Source organism: Mastigoproctus giganteus, chromosome 8 (genome assembly GCF_048544385.1).
Source record: "Mastigoproctus giganteus isolate SK-2022 chromosome 8, ASM4854438v1, whole genome shotgun sequence".
NCBI classification, from domain to species: domain Eukaryota; kingdom Metazoa; phylum Arthropoda; class Arachnida; order Uropygi; family Thelyphonidae; genus Mastigoproctus; species Mastigoproctus giganteus.
In genome coordinates this window covers 34,107,610-34,130,859 of record NC_143582.1, presented here as the reverse complement: position 1 = coordinate 34,130,859, position 23,250 = coordinate 34,107,610, and the positions used below count along the sequence as shown (strand labels likewise).

General features: G+C 38.2%; 1 protein-coding gene across 1 annotated transcript in view; it reads right to left on the bottom strand.

The window, feature by feature from the left end:
- LOC150081431 (uncharacterized) overlaps positions 1 to 23,250 on the bottom strand; it is a 248,933-nt gene that overhangs the window by 77,884 nt on the left and 147,799 nt on the right. Inside the window, exon 2 of the mRNA XM_090379292.1 lies at positions 16,094 to 16,254. Within this exon, the coding sequence (XP_090235418.1) occupies positions 16,094 to 16,254 (161 nt within the window). The remainder of the gene's footprint in view (positions 1 to 16,093; positions 16,255 to 23,250) is intronic.

Here is a 23,250-nt window from a genome sequence, read left to right as displayed (position 1 = left end):
ATTATCTTGGAAACAAACATCTCTTAAAGCATTTCTGAAGAAGAAGACTCCTTGTGCAACAAACCAACAAGTGCCGAGCCAATAATAAGTGATCAACGAGTGTGCATTTAGTCGATGATGAAGAATAACCATTCTTTAAAATTTGTAAGTCATAAATAATTTCTTTATTATTATAATTTGCTTGATTTTAGAGACTATGTTTTCATATCTTTCGATAAACAATCATTGTTTAAACATAAACTAATTAGCTAACTAATTTCATTGTTGAAAACGAAACCGCTATTTTTAACATTATATCTATGGAATTTAATTCCCGCTTTACAAGCGCGCGCTAGGAACGAATTAACACGTAAATTCGAGAACTACCTGTACATGGGCTGTGCTGGGGTAAGTAAGAACAAGTGCACCTATAATTGCATGTACACTAATGCTAGGAGCATAGCAAATAAATTTGATGAATTTGAAGTACTGATTGTTATCAAATGCAGGCATTATGAGAACGTTGGAGGCATGGTGTCACTCAGACATAAGGGATGCAGAATTTGATTACAGGAGTGCAATGTGTACAGAAAGGAGAGACAGGACAGGAGAGGATTGTGGGTTTATGCTCTTAGTTAAGAAGCATATTAAATCTAAGGCAGTGCATTCAATCAACATGGGTGGCCAGTACAAAGTTAAGTCAGTTTAGTGTGACATAATCACTGGGAGAAAAAAAGAGAGTAAGAGTGTGTTATAGGCTTAATGACAGAGATGAGCATGACGAACAACTATAGAGAGAAATACAGTGGGTCAGTAAATCAGAATGTCTTATAATTGGGTATTTTAACTTTCCAGATATTGGCAGGAACTTGTGGGTTGGTCATTCACAAAGTAGCAAGATTATTGTGGATTTATCGGATCACTATTTTCTACAGCAGCATGTTTGGGAGGCAACAACAGGAAGCAATACTCTTGATTTTATTATCAGCAGCGATTCTTCATTCATTAAGAACCTATAGGTAAAAGATCTCCTTGGTGGCAGTTGTCACAGTGTGCTGATGTGGGATTTATTTATGATATGGGATTTACATAAAGGCATAACTACTGTCTGGGTTTTTTTATATATATATATATATATTTTTTTTTATGTAAACCCCAAACACGAGAGATATTAGAACCTATAGTACTTGGTACCGTGCTTGGGTTGGAGGTTGAGAAGATGAAAGAAGATATTTGTTGACATTGGACTTGAAGTTCTGTAGACTGTAATTTTCAGGAAATACGTATGAAGGAAGGTTGTTCCAGAAAACGTTGAATGAATAAACGAGGAAGATGAAAAGTTCGTTCTGTGAGTTTGAAGTTGGACAGTAAATGGATGTTTGCTGGTAGCTGAACGTGTTCGGACTGTTTTGAAAGAGAGAGCGGGAATTATAGAAGCCAATTCAGAAGAACAGTGCCCATGGAAATATCCGTAGAACAGGCATGCAGCAGAAACAGTACGTCTATGAGACAGCGAGTGGAGAGACTCTGTTAGAGATGAATCATTAATTAACCTAACTGCCCTCTTCTGAATGGAATCAAGAAGCCTGAGAGAGGTTTTGGGGAACCACACCAGATGTGGCAACAATATTCCATGTCAGGGCGGATTTGCGATTTATACAGAGTGAGCAGCTGTTTGGAAGAAACGTAATGCCGAGAGCGAAAGAGAAAACCAAGTTTTTTAGATGCAGAGGACGCAATATTTGTAATGTGCTTGTGCCAAGAGAGATTAGAAGTCAGGGTAATCCCCAAAAGAGATATATCATTTTGCCTAAAAATCGGAGTGTCACTAAAGATAAGCATAGGAGCAGAAGAATCCTTTTTTGCGAGATATAAGACAAGACTGAGTTTTACAAGGGTTGAAATCAACTAAGTTGTCTTTGCTCCACTAGAGAATTACCTGAAGATCGGCGTTTAAGGAAATAGTAGCAGATTTTCGAGAAGTTGAAGCTGATTGAACAGGGCAAGGTTTCTCAAAATGGAAAGTGGAATGCAATGTGCTATCATAGGCAAAACTATGGATAGGATTTCCAGTCAATGGAAGAAGGTCATTAATATACAAGAGGAAAAGAGTGAGGGGAAAGAACCGAACCTTGGGGGACACCGGCATTAGTGGAGAAGTAGAAGATAGAGAGCCGTCTACCATCACCCTCAGTGAGCGATCAGAGAGAAAACTGGATAACCAATTACTAAAAACAGTTGGCAAACCATAAGATGGAAGCTTGTTTAGAAGACCTTTATGCCCAACACGATCGAAAGCCTTTGAGATGTCAAGAGCAACTACTTGTGTTTCACCGAACCTTTCCATTGAATTAGTCCATAAATGGGTAACATAGGCCAGAACATCACCAGTGGATCGACACTGACGGAATCCATACTGGCGATCGTTGATCAGACGGAAGGTTTTCTAGGTAGTTTAAGAGTTGGCAGTTAATTGATTTCTCCATTACTTTAGAAAGAGTAGAAGTAATTGGAATGGGACGATAATTGGAGGAGGGATTTGTTACCCTTTTTAGGAACTGGCTGGATATGAGCAAATTTCCAAGCAGAAGAAAAAACACCTTTGGAATAAGAAAGTGAAAAAGGCGACAAAGAATAGGAGTAAGTTCAGGAGCACTGGTTTTGAGAACAAGTGGAGAAATACCATCGGGACTTGGAGCTTTCGTAGCATCAAGATCCGTAAAAATCCTTCTGACATCCTTTTGACGGAAGACCACAGGAGGCATTGAATGGAGCGTGTTGGGAATTGTGAGAGGTGTTTTACCACGATCATTGATACATGAGTTGGAAGAAAAATGGGATGCTAGCAGGTCAGCTTTATCCTTGGCTGAAGTGACAACAGAACCATCTTGTTTGGACAGAGGTGGGAGCAGAGATGGGCAAAAGTTCCGGCCAATAGCTTTGGCAAGGGACCAGAATGCTCGGCTACCATTAGGGCAAGAAGTAAGTTTTCTACTCTTAGCCTGTTCAAACCTCAATTTGAACTGATTAATAAAGGCCTCCGTAGCCGAGTGGGCAGGAGCGGGAGTGCAGTAGCACACGCTCTTTGAGTAGACCGGGGTTCAAGCCCCTGACTGCTGAATACGGTCAATCTGCCAACCCGCACTGGACCAGCGTGGCAGATTATGGTCCATTTCCCTCAGCATGAATTGTTGAGGAGGCTTCCACCCTGCAGTGGGTTGATAATGGCTGCACTTTATTTTTATTTTATAACTGCTTTACAATTGTTACGAGCTTTGGTGTAGGCAGAAAATGAAACTGAAGAATTAGACACAAGCCAATTACGATATGCAACATTCTTCTCTTGAACAGCCTTAGCACATTTATTGGAAAACTAAGGTTTAGATAAAGGACGAGATTTTAAAGTGGAGTGTGGGATAAAGGATTCCATTCCTGAAAGAATAATTTCACTGACTCGATCTGAGCAAACGTTGAAATCAGAAGTTTTGAAACAGTAATCCGACCAAGGAAAAGAAGAAAAGAAATCTCGCAGGTCATCCCATTTTGTATTCTTGTAATGCCAAACAACACGAGGTTGGGAATAGCCATGAGATAAAGGTTCCGTTGGAGAAGAGACAAACACCAAGTTGTGATCTGAAGTGCCTAAAGGACCTCTAACTTCGACCGTGTACTTAGAAGGGTTGTTTGTGAGAAAAAGATCAAGCGTGTTGGCTGTATGGTTAGGATTGTTCGGTATTCTTGTAGGTAAATGAACAATCTGTGCAAGGTCATTAGTAATTGCAAAAGCCTCAGCATCTCGACCAGCTGGGTCGGTGTGACTAGAAAACTGAAGCCAGCTGGAGTTATGAACATTAAAATCACCAAGAAAAATTACCTCACTGTTAGGAAAGTTGGACTGGAGAAAGTCAAGCTGCAAAGAGAGGAAGTCAAAGAGCTCCAAGTGATTAGTGGAGTTGGGAGAACGGTAGAGAGAACAGATGAATTTTACACAATGAGGCAGAGAGATTTTAAGCCAGAAAAGATCAAAGAGAGGAGATTCCAAATTGCCAAGTCTCTGACAGGGAATATCAGAACGGACATATGCACAAGTACCACCTTTGAGGCGAAAGCAATCATACAGCGACTAATTTGGGCATCTGAGATGAGCAGTAGTTAATTCAACCGATAACTTCGATTCTGTCAGAAAAAGTACATGGGGTTTGGCAGACTGCAAGTGGAAATGGAAATCGTTAAGATTAGAATTAAGACCACGTATATTTGTGAAATGAATTAGGAAGTGCTTGGGAGATTTAGATCTTTTCGTAGATAAGCTTGCTCTATTAGTTTGACAATTCATGGTGTATTCAATAGTAAGAAAAAGTGTGTGTGGGGGGGGGGCATGCTGTATGAAGTAATGAATTTTTTGGATATGGCGTACACATGGTAAGAATATACCCAGATCCTTGACATAACGTGGCCTCGACAATGCTCCCCGCATGCACACACTACTCGGACTCCCTACAGTCACTATCTGGCAGAGTAGAGGTGGCAAGATTATACGCTAGCTGATCCGGAAGCCTAGAGAGTTACCAATAGGTTCGGTTCGGTGTACTAACTAGCGGCCGGCCTGCGAACACCGTTTTAGAGCTGTACCCTCGAAATGTTAGGAATATTGGATCTCGCCACGATGTTCATCATAACCTCAAAAGTCATCAATCATACTGCATGATGGAAGTGATAGGAAAGGGTTGACCGGAACTTAGCTCTAGAGACTAAACATGGGTTCCACCACTTCAAGCCTCCAATAAGCAAAGTGGTGGTATTTCACCGGTTGATTAGAGTCATCTACCACCTAGTACTGCCTGGTAACATAGAAGGGCGGCATTCTTACATGTGGTGTGGGCGCCACATCTCGACCCCCTGCTTACGTTGGTTTACACCTGGCTGGTCACCAACCATGTACTTGTGCATGGAGGTTATACCCAGGATTACTAACAGTCCCACCATCGTGAAGGTGCAAGCAGAGGATTTGGCTGTCACAGTCTGTCCGGACTTCGCCGAAATTGGGTCCACTTGGCTTCAGTGTCACCCAAATATCAGTTCCATCAGCGTTTTAGACTCCCAGGTAGCAAGCGCAGCTTGTCTGGCATATCTTAGAGAATGTCTGTGACAACCTCAAGGACCAGGGATAAAGGAAAGGGCTTTTGCTTTCGTAAGGTTACTATACTGCTCAGAGACAAATTTTAAATTCTGTATTGTGGGACCATCTGATGATGTTACTAGCAGCAAATTATAAATTCTGGAACATTCTGGAAAGTAATCGCAGACGCTACTTGGCTTTTCATTCCAATTAAGAAACACCGTTCCAGGCTTAGGCCTATCTGTATGTCAGATAAACCAAGGATATTTGTGCCAGAGAAGAAAGGTGTATGGGATGAATATAAATTATCAGGTGATACACAAGCCTATGGTAGATATAAATTAGTCTTTAATCACTTCGCAAAGGAAGCAAGTTAAGGCAGATTACGAGAGGTTTCTGGCAAAGAATGTCAAGAAAAGCAGCAGTCTTCTTTATTTATATTAACAGTAGAAGGAAGGGGTTGAATCACATTGGTCCAATTGATGTCGATGGTTTAACTGTTAATGATAATTCTCAGATTGTTAATAAACTGAATAGGTATTTTGCGTCTACATTCACTCATGACATGTTCTTTAGGGAGGGAAATTCCAGAAGTTCATCAAAATTTAACAGGGAGCTATATAAATCTGTGATAACTGAAAGGAAAGTGGAAGAGAAATTTTTGTAGCTTAACGTAAAAAAAAAAGGCGTCTGGGGTGGTTGACATTTATCCAATAATACGAAGGTGTGATCATTTAATTTGCGGACTAGTGCAAGATTTTATCTTTACCGCGCGAACATTTCATAATTGCCGCTAGAGGCGCTCTCCGTGATCGCTACTGAGCAGACTGTGTGCGCATGCCACAACTTGTCGAGCTAGTGTTGCGTGAAGAGATTTTTTTAGCCGTGTGTGACTGACTATCCTTTTGAAGCAAGCGTCATGTCAAACGTACAGATTAAACAGCGATATGGGGTTCGTTATTGTATCAGACGTGGCTTAAATACATCGGAAACAGTTAGAGGTGAAGCCTATGGTAATGAGTGTCTTGGTTGGACGGCCATATTCCAGTGTGACCGAACTTTCCGGTGTGAAGTAGTTTCTCCCTCAAGACAATGCCAGGCCCCATACGGGTAATATTGTGCAGGCAATGGTCACTTCCATAGGTGCCAAGGTTCTGTAACATCCCCCTTATTCACTGTACTTAGCCCCGTGTGATTTCTTCATGTTTCCACGTCTGAAGAAAGCTCTGAAAGGCAAGCGTTTCGCTTCCGACACAACGATGCTCTCAGGGCCACAACGGAAGCACTTCGCAGTCTTTCAAAAATGGCTTGCCAGAAGTATTTCATGCGTCGGTACGACAGTAGCAAAAGTGTGTAAATTCAAGGGAGAGTATTTCGAGAAGGAGAAATCCACAGAAGATCCAGATCACAATTAAGATAAGATCTTACACCAGTTCGCATTCTACGCGGTTAGCATAGTGGTATCGTCACTGTCTTCTCCACACCGGGTGGAAAAGGCCCGATAGGTCGAATCCCATCGATGACGCGAGTAATTTCATTTTTTTTTTTTTTTTACTCCGTGGCTGAATTAGTCGGTCTCAGGCGCAGACAACAAGGTTTTCCCCCCAGAAACTGGGGTTTTTCGTCCAGCAAAACAGGTAAATCGACCAGAGAACACACGCAATTTACAGACACAAAATGCGGGTTTATGCAATGAATTACAGGTGACCCTAACGTATAATAATTTTATTTTTTATTTTATTTTTTGCGTCAGTTCGCGAATTAAATGATCATCCCTCGTATTAATGAAGACAGAAAAGGAGGTAAGCAAACAGCCAAAATTACGAGAACATTTTTAAATTCATGGGAAGTCTCTATGGGTTAGAGATGTGCATCTGCAGTTCACAAAGGGGATTAAAAGATGACATGCATAACTGCAGACCTGTTAGCTTGACTTCTTTTTCAGAGAAAAAAAAATGGAATCTCTGGTTAAAGAAGTAATGCAGGGCCATCTAAAAAGGAATGCAGTTATACTGCAGTCATGGCATGGATTTGTTAGGTGGCTGTCTTGTCTGACCAATTTGATTGTGTACTTTGATGCAGAAACAAAAAGAAACTGTCTGCAAAAAATAATTTTGATATCACATACTTGGATTTCACAAAGGCATTTGATACTGTTGCAGATAACAGACTCTTGTACAAATTGGGGGCATTAAGGGCAAATTGTTGCTATAGATAGATGATTGAGTGGGAGAAGACAGAGAATGGTAATCAATAGACATTGCTCTTCATGGACTATTGTTATTAGTGGGGTCCCCAAGATTTCGGTGTTGGGCCCATTGTTGTTTTCTATTTTTATTAATGATATTGATGAAGGTATATCAGGGTGAATGTCTAAGTTTGCAGATGATACGAAGGTCGGCAGAATGGTTAATGACAGTAATATAGGAACTGTACTGCAACAAGTTCTAAAATAATTAGGCAGATGGGCTGGGAAATGGCAGTTGAAGTTTAACATTGACAAATGCAAGGTACTGCATACGGGTAATCCCACAATTTCGTACCAACTGTGTAGTACAGTATTACCCTCAGGGTAGTGGAAAATGAAAAAACCTGTGGATAATTGTGCAGTCAGATGTGAAGCTCTGAACAATGCAGACAAGATGTCAGGGCATCTTATAGGGTTTTGTCAATGACATAGGAATTTGATAGCAGGGATAATGAGGTGATTACCCCATTGTGCAAGGCAATGGTTGGGCCGAATCTTGAGTACTGCATGCATGCTTAGAGGCCTCACTTTAAAAAGGATGTAGATCATCTGGAACGGGTGCAGAGAAGGGAACAAAAATGTGCTCTTACCAAGAAAGGCTACAGAGTTCTGCAAATTGTAGCGTTTAGAAACCTTCGAGGCGATCTGCTTGAGATGTTCAAAGCTTTGAATGGATTGATCAAGCTCAGACTACACGCATGAGGCATTCAAATTAAAGTAGGAGGTTGCAAGACAGATGTACGGAAGTTTGGTGGCTTCACCCAGTTAGTGGTTGATTGTTGGAACAAACTTCCATCTGTTGTTATGGAAGTGGGTAGTTTGAATAAATTCAGTGAAGAACCTGACAAATTATTAGAGAGGATGGACAGCTAATGCGATCGACTCGACCTGCTATTTTTGTGGATATTATAGGTCTGAAGTAGGTGAAAAATAATATCATTGGTGGCTCCAATTTATGCATTGCATATGAAGCCTATTTTGGAATACCTGTGGGTTATCAAGATTTGTGGGCACCTTAATTTTGCTGCGGAGTTGCAGTTTAACATTAGAGAGATATTTTGTGAGTCGCAAGTGTATGCCTTTTGCTATACTTCGAATACGGAGAGCCAACAAACCATTATCATGACGACTGCACTTTTGTAGGGTGGATATATGAAAGTTTAAAATGTCGGCCTCGTGGGTAGCACAGCTGATCGGGTGAAAAAGACCTCAGTTCGAATTCCGTTAATGATGCGAGGAACTTTTATGGATCTTTTTTACAACGTGGCTGAGTTAGTCGGTCTGAGGTGAGGTTAACATGTTTTTTTCTCCAGAAAACTCGGGTTTTTCTTTCAGCAAACAGCAAATCGACCACAGAACATACGCAATTTGCAACGATATTATATATGGTGCAATATGGCTTAAGTTGCTGATGCGGCTAAAACGCTACAACAATCAGTAAATCCAGTGTCACACAATGAAGAAGTGCCAGTTCTTAGTCCATCTCCCACAGAAACATTCGGTGTTCAGCGAAGAATCTGGTGTACAGGATAATTAGGATTACACCACAGAAACCTTTACTTTAAAGTAAAGCATCATAATTCTCCACTCAACAATAACGGAAGATTTAGTGAGTAATTTGGGTAGAACCAATTGCAATGTAGAGCTCCTGTCAACATATCGAATTTTCTGGATTCCAGCTGCAAGACTTCTACACAGAAAAAGACATGTCGCCTATGCACATTTTGACATATTGCAGAATTCCTGTGATACTGTTTTGATTTGATTGGTCTTTATGAAGAAATTAGTATTGGTCGCAATACAGAAGAGTGACGAATTTTCATAGACAAATTAAAATGAAAGTTTGAAAGCTGTGTTGTTTCAAATTGGGAATATACATCCATCCATCAATTCTTGTTTCTCATAGGCAATATTGTACCCAATGAAGTTCAAACTGAGGCACAACTATTGCTGTTTGAATTCTGTTCATATTAAAGGCTAGGGAAATGGTAGAGAAGACCAATTATGACCATCACAAATGGGACGTCTGTAGGGACTTCAAGATGATATAATTCCTTCTGAGTTTGCAAGGTGGTTTCACTACGTTCCATTGCTTTTTCTGGCTCTCGGACAGTGGGGCAGTAAATCTGCACTGCAGGAGAACAGAATGGTCTGCCAAAATTCAGTTGCAGTCTGGCGCACATAATATAGGAAACAATCTCTTCGTTCCTAGAAACAAAGCCCTGCTGCCATCACTCAATTTCAGATATATACAGTCGATGTTTCTAAAATTGTCTGATGCAAAAGTGAAATGTGGCATATTAGTCCTCAAGTTAAGCAGTTGTTGTCTTCACAGGACATGGAAGACAGAATGAATGATGCTGAATGAAATGCCAAACAGTCGTTTCGCTTTGTAGTGAATGGCTTTCTTGGTAATATTAATAGTGAAAATTAAAAGGGAACTAGTTGACAAATTGATGGAAAATTACGGAAAAATGGAATGCAGAATGTCAATCAAATTCCAGTGCTTGCTCTATTATCTGGATTTCTTCAGAATAAATGTGGGTGACGTTAGTGAAGACTATGGGAAAGATTCAATGGGGAAGAGGTAAGAAGGAAGGTGGAATGAAACAGTGATGGGTGGCTATATCTGATTGTTGATTCGGGCTGATCACATTGACTATAAAAGACAAAGTCTTGAAAATTTGTCCTTGAGGGTTGTCACAGACATTCTTCTAAGTATGAAAAGCTATGGCTTGCTACTCGGTAGTCAAAAACTCTGGTGGAACTGATATTCAGGGCCACATTTGTGAGTCAAATGGACCGAATTTCGGTGAAGCCCGGCTTTTCTATGATAACCAAATCCTTTGCTTGCACCTTCGTGATGGTGGAACTGTTAGTAACCCTCGTGTGAAGAGCCTGAAATACTGCACCTAGCATAATGTGAGCCAAAGTAAGATAATGTCAAGGTGTGGCATCCACACCACACAGAGAGGAAAATTCCCCCTCTGTTACCAGGCATTGCTAGGTGGTAGATTACTCTCATCAACCGGTGCAGTACCACCACGTTTATTCGAGGTTCGAAGGGGTGAAACCTATGTGAAACTTTAGTTTCCAAATCAAAGCTCTGGCAACCCTGTCACTTCCATTATCCAGTATGAGTGATGGCTTTTGTGGCTACCATGGCCATCATTCGATTTCCAATCTTCTTACATTTCGAGGGTACAGCTATAAAACGATGTTCGCAGACCGGCAGCTAGACTGTCAATCGTACCGAACCTATTGGGAGCTCTTTAGGAGCCATTCAGATCAGTCGTGTATAATCTCACTGCCTCTGCTCTTCCAGACAGTGACTGGAATCAGTCCAAGTAGTGTGCATGCTGGAGCATTATCGAGGCCACGTTATGTTAAGGAGCTGGGTATATTCTTACTGTGTGTGTGTGTGTGTGTGTGTGTGTGTGTGTGTGTGTGTGTGTGTGTGTGTGTGTGTGTGTGTGTGTGTGTGTGTGTGTGTGTGTGTGTACCATATCTAAAACTCATTACTTCATACATGTCCCCCCTACTTTTATTTTGCTACCGAATACATCATGAACAGTGAAACTAAGACAATAAACTTAACTGCGAAAAGATCTAATCCTAACAAAAACTTTCTCATTTCACAAATAAGTGGTCTCAATACCAATCTCATTGATGTCCATTTCCACCTGCGGTCTGCTATGCCCTACTTACTTTTTCTGACAGAATCCCAAATATCGGTTACTTCAACCACTGCTCATCTCAACTGTTCTAATTATTTTCTGTGCGATTTCTTTCGTGGACGTTCTGGCATTGGCGTGTTGTTTTGGCATTACAAGAATGCGAAATGGGATGGTCTGCAAGATTTCTATTTTCCTATTCCTTGGTTGGATTACTGTTTTAAATCTTCTGATGTCAATAGTTACTCAGGTCGTGTCACGGAAATTATCCTTGTAGAGATGTCTATCCGGGTAACACAGTTGTATCATCACCGTTCTCCCCCACACCAAGTGGGAAATTGCCCGGGTTCGAATTCCCGTCGGTGACGCGAGGAACTTTAATGGGTTTTTCACTCCGTGGCTGAGTTAGTCAGTCTCAGGCGTAGATAGCAAGGTTTTTTCCTCAGAAACTGGGGTTTTTTCGTACAGAAAAATAAGCAAATCGACCAGAGAACACACGCAATTTACAGACACATTACACAAATGGGTATATAGAAGAAACTGGGTGACTAAAATAAAATAATTTGAATATCCTTGCAGAGATGAAATCATTTATTCCACACTCCACCTTAAAATCTCGTCCTTTACTAAACCTTGGTTTTCGAATGGCTGTACTAATGCTGTTCAAGATAAGAATGTTGCATATCGAAATTGGCTGGCGTCCAAGGTTCATTTTCTGCCTTCATTAAAGCTCGCAACAATTGTAAAGTGGTTATTAATCAGTTCAAACTAGATCTTGAACAGGTTAAGAGTACAAAAAACTTGCTTCTTGTCTAAACGGTAGTTGAGCATTCTGGTTTCTAAGCAAAGATGCTGGCCGCAACTTTTTCCCAAATGTACTCCCACTTCTGTTAAAACGTGATGGTTCTGTTGCCTCCTGAGCTAAAGATAAAGCCGACGTACTAGCATCATACTCTTCTTCTTACTCTTATATTGGCAATCTTGGTAAACTACCTCATACCATTCCCAGTACACTCCACTCAATTCCTCCTTTGGTCTTCTGTCAAAAGGATGCCAGAAGAATTTTGAACGAGTTTGATGCCAAGAAAGCTCCAGGTCCTGATAGTATTTCTCTACATGGTCTCAAAACCTGTGCTGCTGAAGTCCAGCAAACCGAAATGAACTATAGAACACAAGCAATTTACAGACAAAATATATATGGTGCAATATGGTCTAATTTGCTGATGCACCTAAAACCATACAACAAACGACAACCCCTTCTAATAACACTGAGCAACAATGAAAAAAAATTTATTTTGAACTGTGATGTACTTTAAGCAAATTTTGAATTTGTAGTCCTTTTTTCATAGCACCCTCAGTTCACAAGATATTTTATATTTAAGTTATAACTTATTTAGATTTTGGTCTATCTCTTCATATTGGTTGAATTGCTGATTGAGAAATTCTAAAAGCAGGAGTTTTTTTAGATCGTCCGGCAGTTTCTAGAATATTCTTTCCCAGTTTACTCCTGTGATGTCAGACGGATATATATATATATATATATATATATATATATATATATATATATATATATATATATATATAGCAAACTTTCAAGAGTTAGTAAACTCGTGCAATTTTTATAGTTTATGGCATCAATTGACGTCAATTAATTTGTAAAAATTGATGTCCATTAATTGACCAAATTCTGTTTTTTTTTACGTAATGCGGTTTGTTTGGCAGCAGATTAAATGATCGGAAGTGAGCTCCTAAAATATGTTGCAAAATTACTGCAACATATATTCAGGAACTGAAATGTTCGAAATCCTTCAAGAAAGTTTGTGAATATTTTTTGGGCAGGCAGCAACAGAGCAGGGAATTATAAAACCTTGATTGAGAATTTACTTCAACCCTACTGAAATCTCTACTGCAATACCACTCGAAAAATGCACTTCCTTCATTTAGGCTTTTTTTGCAGATAAAACTGGACGCAATAGTGATGAACACCGTGAATGTTTTCTTCTAGATATGATTACGAGAGAGAAACGTTACCATCACCATGCAAGGTGAAAGCTTAGTGTTCTGGCATAACTATTGCTGGACATTGATCAGTCTTCTGATCGTAACAAACAAGCAAAAAGCGAACAAAAAAATTACTTCATTTTTACACCATTTATTTTAATACTTGTTACAATTTCATTAAAAACTTTAACGAATGACTAGTATTGTTTTGTAATTCTGTGGATTCTACGTAGTATCTTACTTCAAATTTAGATTAAGTTCATCAATTATTGGGATGAAACTATGGCTGTACTATATACAAATTGGGATAAAAAAAAATCAGAAACTGAGCTTTTGTTGTCCATTGTTGTTTGTATAATCCTTCTTTAAATTTATCCAAACTGTCCACTTTCACGACAATTTACAGATAATCTACCCATTTCCACAACAACTTCAGCAATCATTTACCATCTGAAGGAAAATTACTGCACACCTATGCCAACCTCATCAATTTCCAATTTAAATATATGCCCCTTACGTGCGTCGGCATAGAAAGAGTAAGGATGCCATCAGCATTTATTTTACTCAATCCATTTGAAGTCTTAAGCTCTTCAATCAGGTCTCGGAGATACCCGATTTTCACATGCTGCAATTTAGAGAACTGATGTGGTGAGAGCCCTTTTGTGTCCCGACTAATCTTGCTGATCTTTTTTGCATTCTTTCCGAAACATCAACAGCCTTTCCTAAAATGGGGCTTCCAAGCTTGTCTGCAGCCAGTGGCGCGTTATACCTTCATGGAGCCCCAAGGCAAAATGGAATTTGCCATCTAAAGAAAAAACTAATAAAGAACATTTTCAATTTCATTTTACTGTGACAATAAAACATAAACATACAAATTATAGGACATAAGAACTAAATATAAAATTTCATCAACATCGATAAAACCATTTTTGAAAAAAAAAAAAAAAAAAAAAAAAAAAACCAAAAAAAACGTAATTTTCAAATTAATCTTCGAGTAAAGTTCATTGACCTTGGCAGGTAAGTTCAGTTTCCGATAAAATTCTTAAAATATTAGTAAAAAACAGCAATGAGTTTTTGAAACAGTGATTCCCCCCCCCCTCTGATCGGGTCTTTTTTGCCTATAGGATAACGCGCCACCGTCTGCAGTATTCAAAATTCGGCCTAGTCATTGCCTTAATTAATCTCTTGTGTTACTGCTACCAAAATTCATGTATATTATTGAAAGATCCCCACTAGCTCCTAGTAGACTATCTGCTCAAGAACATCATTTGGACTGTGCAGTTATCCATAAGTTATTGCCATTCTCCGCTAACTTGAGTTTTATACCACTCAAATGGTCTGTTACTCTAGGATTATTTTTTTCAAAATGTAGTACCTTTTATTTTTCATTATTAAACCTTTGTTGCCATTTATCAGGCCATACGCCTAATTTATCTTGGTCTTATTAGGACAACATACCCTAATTATTGTTATTATTCACCCTATCCATCTTTGTATCATCAGAAAACTTAGACATTATACTTGATATGCCTACATCAATATTTATTAATCATGTTTAATATTTATTTAAAATAAATACGAAAAAAGTATAAGGGCCCTGCACGGAACCCTGTGGGACACCAATAAACTTTTTTCTATGAAGAGGCTAACTTGAGTTTTATACCACTCAAATGGTCTGTTACTCTAGGATTATTTTTTTCAAAATGTAGTACCTTTTATTTTTCATTATTAAACCTTTGTTGCCATTTATCAGGCCATACGCCTAATTTATCTTGGTCTTATTAGGACAACATACCCTAATTATTGTTATTATTCACCCTATCCATCTTTGTATCATCAGAAAACGTAGACATTATACTTGATATGCCTACATCAATATTTATTAATCATGTTTAATATTTATTTAAAATAAATACGAAAAAAGTATAAGGGCCCTGCACGGAACCCTGTGGGACACCAATAAACTTTTTTCTATGAAGAGGAATGGCTATTAATAACTACTGTCACCTGAAACCCAACCATCCCTTTATATATAGCAGTAACTCTTTCCCTCTATGCCACACAGCCCCAATTTTTACAGTAGTAATAGTAGTAATTGGATTTTAGGAGCATTTGCGACTAAGGCCACATTGCTCCTTATATGCTGTTTGTAAAAATTGCATGTGCGTTCTGTGGTCGATTTTCTGTTTGCTGGACGAAAAAACATAGTTGCCAGGAGAAAAAACCATGCTATCCTCTCCTGACATCTACTGACTCACTCATGTTGTGAAAATGGCCCATAAAAAATTCCTCACGTCATCAGCGCTACTCGAACTCAGGTCTTTTCCACGCGGTTTGGGGAATACGGTGATTCTGCCAACTGTACAGCACTCTTTCACAGTACTCTTTCAAAGAGTGCTGTACAAGCCACGAGGGCTTGTACAGCACTCTTTCACAGTAAAACGTTTTATTGAAATAGAAAGGTTTCGATTTTACTTTTTAATATTTTACTATATTAATTTTAATAGGAAGCTATTTAATTATATTTATATATATTTATTATAATTAATACATATATTTCTTTAAATATATTTCGTTCATATTTCTATATCAGTTTACATTCACTTTATATCGTTATTTTTAACTTACAAGTTCGATCTAAATAAGTCAGAAATGTTAAAGTAAAATGAGCAAAACATTCATATTCGTCCGCTGAGCCTCCTTTTGTTGTGATGAGATTTGCGGGGAGATATAGAACGCAGATATAATCAATGACTCAAATGCATTTCTGAGGAAAAAAGAAATGCTCACCGTTAATAATTTAGCTTTATTAATTTCACATTTCCCAGCATACGAACATTTGCTTGTTTCAGTTATTCCTTTTTAACATTTAATTCTGTTTCACGACGTAGGCAAAAAGTAATTTTAAAGATGATTATCTGTATTGTTTATCACTAGATGGCAGGACAAATACGTTCGCAATAAACAATGGAAAAAATTCAGTAAATATTATTTTAACATTGTAATCATAAAAGGATACCAACGTATCGCAAGTTTTGATGATAAAATGTATTAAGAGCGGCTGATACTTACAGTTTTGTAAAACATACAGGACATCCTATCCTCATCTTCGGCGTTCGGACAATCTATAAAACCGTCGCAAAGGACATGGTCATCTATACAGCGATACCGACCCATCCTGTCGGCAGATGGACAACCAAACCGCGCCATTCCATCCTCTGCTGGGGGGCATTCTAAAAATGTAAAAGAACCATTTTATCATTTTAAAATAAATTAACTGCGTTAAGTTAAATATAGGCAAAAATATTCTAATAATACCTCAGTTACATCAGTACAATCTTAGATACTGTACTGTTTTTGTAGCGACAGGCAGTATTTGCATATGTAGTGCTGCCATCTCGTGATAAAACTGTTTATTATTATTATTATTATTATTTATTTATTTTTTTTTAAACTGAAATGGAGTAGACTCTTATCACTGGTAACTTTTATGTAAAAACTGCTGCTGATATAATAATACCACAGTAAAAGCACTTGCACATATAGTAAAATAGCGTTTTCGTTTTTCCTGATATTTTTATTTAGTATTAGCATTAGCGTATGATGCGAGTAATTCCCAGGCTTTTGCTACACCAACATAAAATATTTACAAAAATGATAAAAGAAACTGATTTCGTAGTCATACAGGTAAATTCATTTAAGAAACATGTGTTCATGTAAAAATATGAATTGTGCTTTCTGTAAGCTTCACATCTAATCATTTCTATCTTGATTTGTTACCTTTCCTCACATGTAAAGGCTCCGCTGCTCTCTGCTCTACGGTTTCCCTGTTGATTATATGTTGTTGTTAGAGCGTTTTAGGCGCATCAACAACTTAGAGCATATTGTTCCGTATATAATATGTCTGTAAATTGCGTGTATTCTTTGATCAATTTGCTTTTTTCCTGACGGAAAACCTGAGTTTCCGGCGGAAAAAACATGCGATCCTTGCCTGAGACCGGCTAACACAGCCACGTTGTGAAAGCGACCCATAAAAATTCCTTGGGTCATTGACGGGATTTCAACTCGGGTCTTTTCCGTATAGTTTAGGGGAGGACGTTGATAAAAACTGCGTTCATTAAAAACACTGCTTGAGGTTCTCTAGTCCTGCTACCACACCCTTGTGGGTCATTCTGATTCAAGATTTTTTTTTTTGATTAGCGTGCATTGCACATCTCGACATAATACACGCAATTTACAGACATAATATATATATATATATATGGCTCAACAATATGGGCTAAGTTGCTGATGCGCCTAAACTCTACAAAAACCTGCTATTATAACGATGAACTCCTCTATTTTCTTACTTCTGCTTAAATTACCAACCATCAAAATATCACCCAACCCACTATAAATAAGTAGTAACACAAGCCTGATACAAGGTGGAACTCTGTATTTTCTTCACTGCTACCCTGTCCGTGTATGTTATTACTTGCTGAGGTGAATTGTTAACAGAATTACCTGCTGAAGAGCAATTATGATTAAAATAAACTTGTCTATATAATAAAATAACTGTAAAGTCTCAACAAATTCTTGTTGTTATCATTTATTGTTTGACAGTTTAATCTCTCCTTAAGTGACACTTTCAAGCATGCGCTTCCTCACCCTTTGTGGGTAGTGCATTGGTCAAGATTATTGTCCTTTCCCACTGTATGGAAAAGGCTTGGATTCGAACCTATCAAGATGGGAGAATTTTAAGTGCTCTTTTTTTTTTTTCACACTTGAACGAGTCAGCTGGTCTCGGATGAGGTTCATGGTTCCTTCCCGGACACTAAGTCTTTTCATCCAAATAAAACATGCAAACCAACTAACGTGTACAGCAGTTTCCGGGCACAATGCGCTAGCACCTCATAGCCTTAGTTTCTTTGGCGCAAAAAAACAACAACAACTTCTCCCTTCTTAAAGGATTAATTTCCAAACTTTCCTGTATTGTCTGATTTCTACCTGACTTGATGCCTTCCCAGCACCTCGAGTATAATGTCATTTTGATTGTTAAGTTTCCAGATGACAGTCCTCGTCAATTTTGTTTTTCTAGCTGATCTCTGATTTGTTCTTTATTCCTGCTCGCCTGTCCTCCTTGACATTATATTGTTTTTCTACATTAGTGTCTCGTTTGTAGAGGTCTGAGTTCGAATCCTGCTGGAGACTAGAAAAACTTCATATAATTTATTCTGCTTGAAGCTTTTGCAGCGATAATGGGTGACAAACAAACAAATAAAAATAAAACATATATCTCTGTCAAGGTGCTCAAATGGGAAGTACTGTATCTGTGAGATAATGCATGGTCATCCATAAATTGAATATGCCAACAGCAACATATTATTAAAAAGAACCATATGACACTGGTTTGAAGTAGTCCTTTTAAACCCCAACTGATTTTCAGTATTATTTCTCAATTATCCTTGGGTTTTCACTAATTTCAATTTTACATTAATTTACGGAATCTTTACAGATTAGACCGATAGTAGGATTTGTTATAATTCCATCACAGCTTTTTTGTATATACTGTATTTTAATTTCTATTGGAATTTTCCTTTCTTCGTGGTAACATCTGGTTTCAAGTTACATCAGAAAGTGTTCTGGGCCCACCTGTTTTGTGGAGGTATGGGCGTCTGGAGACATTCAGAGGAGACTGCTGCTATTACTCCTGACGTATTCAGTCCGCTCGCTCCTGCTAATTCAATAAAGTCTCTCCAAGTTGTTCAATAATTCTTGCTCTGCTGAGGTTTTCAAACTGCGCGACGTCACTTGGAGAAAGTTAATTGTATGGAAAGCGCCATCTGGTAGCACTGATTATTACTACCAACCATTGTGTTTAGTTAGTTTTTGTTTTTCTCTGAATGTCAGATGTTATTTATAAGTAAAGAATACATAAAATCCTTCTAGCTAATGGCCGTTCCAGCATTTAAGCCTAAAATCAAAATAATGGTATTTGTGTATGCTTGCTATCGGATCGTTCGTTGTTGTTGTTTGGTTTTTAGGAGCATTAGCAACTAAGGCCATATTGCTCCGGGAATATGCGGCGGTCATTCCCTTGATCTTTCCGCATCCTCCGTATTTGGTGGTGACGGGCTCGAACCCCGGTTTAATCAAGAAGCGTGTACTACGCACTGCTGCTCCTTCCCACCTGGCTACGGAGGCGCGCAGCTATCGTATCTCTGTGTTTCCTGTTTTCAGTTTTTCACTGGTTTAGTCTTCAGACTTTGTCTGTCCTCGTGGGATACACAGAAGGGTACGCAATCTATGGCTTACCCTTATGGCAAATAGTAACAAATCATGAGAGCTGAGATGCCACCAGGCACATGATTTATCATGCACGTCATCGTGCAACATAATTCCTTTTGTAAGCATATAAAGTACATACACTGGCAAAAAAACGAACCTTTGTATTAAGACAGTCACAGACAGACAGAATAAATCCAAATTAACGCGGATAAATGCAAATAGATACAAAGAAAACTGTGATGGGGGGTAATGACGTGTTGCCTTGTTGAGTATAAAGACTGCACAGGGAAAATGCGTGATCTATTAGACTGTGAAAAAGTTCATTTTTAATACAGATATAAACATTTTGTTTGTTTATATACTATTTATAGAGATCGATAGCCGAAATCGTCAATTCATGAACAATTCGAACGAACTGGATACAGTGCACGTGTTGGCTGAGTTGGGTGAAGCTATTTTGTGTAAACGCCGTGGTAACCATGAACCGTCAGTATATGGTATTTGCAAATTGCGCGTGTTTTGGTGACCATTGATTTTGCCTCCAGTGGATGCGGGATACTTACCTGTCTCTTTCCTTTAGCAGCACGCGTATTGTTTTGGTCCCGCCTCCTTGTGGCGTGGACGGGTACTAGGGAGCAGCCATCCTAGTGATCGCTGCTCCCTAGTACCTAAGTGGCCAGAAACAACAAAATAACAGAACAAGACACACACTTCGCGGACATAACACCATACTTATATCAGGCCATTTTACAGAGTTCTGTATTCATCACAGTGTACCATGGCAGAGTTGACCTAACGTTTAGGTGCCGCCGTACAAAAGACAACACATGCTCATGATCACTTTGCCTGTTTCGAGAGGCGTAAAATAGTTGCCGGCAGAAGTGACTTCTCCTCAGCCAGAGGTTAACAAATTTGCCCACCGCGTCATTAATCGATTAGTTGCAAAATGAACTTGTAATGCTTTTAGAAGTTTGTTCTTCGGTTCACTGAAGGGAATCACTCTACTGAACTCCGGTCTAGTGACGGAAATCGAATCTAGATCTTTCGAAATAAGAGACGTGACCAAGCCATTATACTGCCGTGGAGCACGTACAGAATGAGTTACAGTGAGAATCAAATAGTATCCGTCACGAAACTTCCTTCCTTTTTAATATAACTATTTTCAATTAAAATCTAACAGTTATAGGCTGTTTAGTTTTATTGTGTCAATAATCTAAACAGAAGCACCCTAATGATGTGAATTAATTATTGAAATGTGGGTGAATGGGTACTGAAAATCTCCAGTCGATATTAAGAGGCTGCATCTGGGTAAACGTTTATCTGAAGAGTAGTGAAATTCTTCTCTTTTCTTATTTACCCGTCTCCTTCTCTTTTTCTGCCGACCCCACCCACTCACATTCATGTGTGAGTAGTTCTGTTGTATTTTGTAAAGATACAGAGATAAAAAAAAATCCAATTGCATTGATAAGGCATGTGCGTTTTCTTTCTCTTTGCAGTAAACAGAAATGAGAGTACGAGCGAAGGGTAACAAACGACCCGCTACGATTCCCATGTGGCATCGCATTTAGACGAAGCACATGTATGTAGTTTTCTGCTAGGAGCAAGGAGGAGGAAAATCGCATTTTACACTTAGAGTGTGTAGGATAAATATCATTGCCCTCAACATACTATATCTGTGCGTTACGTACTAGAAGGAGGTTAGCTGCAATTGCTTGTATGTAACGATTTTTAATAATTGAACCGTTGCCTGTATGTATGCATGCATATATATATATATCGTTGATGTATATTTAAACATAGTCTATTAATTAAATGTAACCTAATAATAATTAGCCTAAATATGAACAGGCAGCGATATTTCAAAAAGAACTCAAATAAAAAGAATGAGACCCCAGCACTCGCAGTGTTTTCAAGGGGTTATTCGTGGTTAGTAGTCTGAAAGCTGTATTTCGAGTGTACACAGCACTTAGCTGAAAATGCAGCCGGAAAGATCTGTAATATGAAAGAAAAATTAATAAAAAAATGAAACCATTTATGTTGAATTAATGAATATAAGGCATATAAATTATGAATTAATCAGATTAATTGTTCCAGAAATCAGATAGGCTGCATGAAATTTAAGTGTGCAAGTAGAGAGCTCACAGAGCCCTTTATAAAATTGACACGATATGTTAATAAAAACTAAGAGAGTATAAAAAAGAATGAATGTAAAGTGCAGGACCATCTATAAAAAAAAACAAGAAAATGTTCAGAAAGTTTATTTAAAATTTAACAAGAAGAACCATAAAAATAAAAATAACCAATATAAACCGACAAAAATGTTGTCGAGACTAGATGCAAAAATAGAAACTGAAATTTAAAATATGTATAAGCAAAGCTTAAATTTCGAATTTTAAGCGTAAAATAAGATTATTCTATTTTTATTAAAGAGAAGGTGGAAAACTGAAATAATATGAAATAAACATCAGCAGATTTTTTATAGTATCAGCAAAAAAAAAAAAAAAAAAAACCCACACTTTTTTAATAATTTGTCCAATTGTTCTTGAAATTTATTCAACTTCCTGTCTTCACAACCACAAGGTGGAAATTTATTCCAACATCATTTACTGGCTTAAGGCAGATTACCGAATATTTCTTTTGCAATCGTACTTTTTCAGTTTGTTTCTCTTTGTCCGTGTTGCTTCAGATTAGGTGTCCATACATGTTTCCTCGTTTTCCAGGCGTTGCAATTTACAGAAGTCATGTTTTTCTTGGTAAGAATATTCTTTTTCACTAAATTAATCTTGTTGCTGTTCTCTGTGCCTTTTCCAACAGATTTACGTCCTGCCTAAAATAAGTTTTCCAACTCTGTATGCAGTATTCCAGATGTGGTGACTTAAGTATTTATAAATATTTCTGAAAACAAAACCTCACTTCTTTCAACAATCAGTTTTCTGTATCCTTGATTCATTATCGACTACTGTGAGTTTGATGCTACCTAAATGGTATGCTATTATGGGATTACTTCCGTATTGAATTTATCAATCTTATACCTCAATTGCCATTTTTTTGAAACCCCAAACAGAAAAGGTGTTAGATCCTATAGTACTTAGTATCGTGAAACAGAACGTCTATGAGAGACTTTGTAAGTGATGGGTCATTAATTAGTATAACTTCCCTCTTTTAAAAGGAGTCTAGAAGACCGAGAGAGGTAATGGGGACACCGCTTAAGATGTGGGAACAATATTCCATAATAGGGCGGATTTGAGATTTGTACATAGTGAGTAGCTGTTTATGAGAAAACCCAATTTTTTTTTTATGCAGCGGAATCAATATTAGTGATGTGCTTATGCCAAGACAGACTAGAAGTCAGGGTTATCACTAATAGAGATATGTAATCTAGTTTAGAAATCTGAGTGTCATCGAATATAAGCAAAGCTGTTTCAATCCTCACGTAGGAACCGATACCACTGATTTTTCTTTTGTTTTCCGTTCTGTTTCTGCATTGAAATTCACACTTAAAGACATTTTTCTCATAAAGAAAGCGTAACAGAAAAGACACAAGGATAACACTTAGCTATGTGGAAAGTTGATATGTTTTTGCGCATTTCACATCACAATGCATGACTTAATATAATATATGACCTTGCAGTCTTTCAATACAGCAGGACGATGTATTGTAAGTCTGTTAATTATTCAGAAGGTTACAACTTAAATAGCATGATCCTATATTATAGTTATCCACTATAACCATCATTAGAACATTCCTACCCTCTCCGTATTGTTCTAACAAAAGTTAGATATTTTTAGTTACTTTTCTAACAAAAAAGCTTCTCTCTCTCCTTAAAAGGCAAAACCACATAATATTTTCAAGGTTCTTAATTGGGGACACTGCGCTGCAGATGAAGCACGTGTACTCTGTCATCATGGATCACTTAGTTGCAACAGCAACCGAAGGGTCATCGCAGTCTTCAGAATGGTCT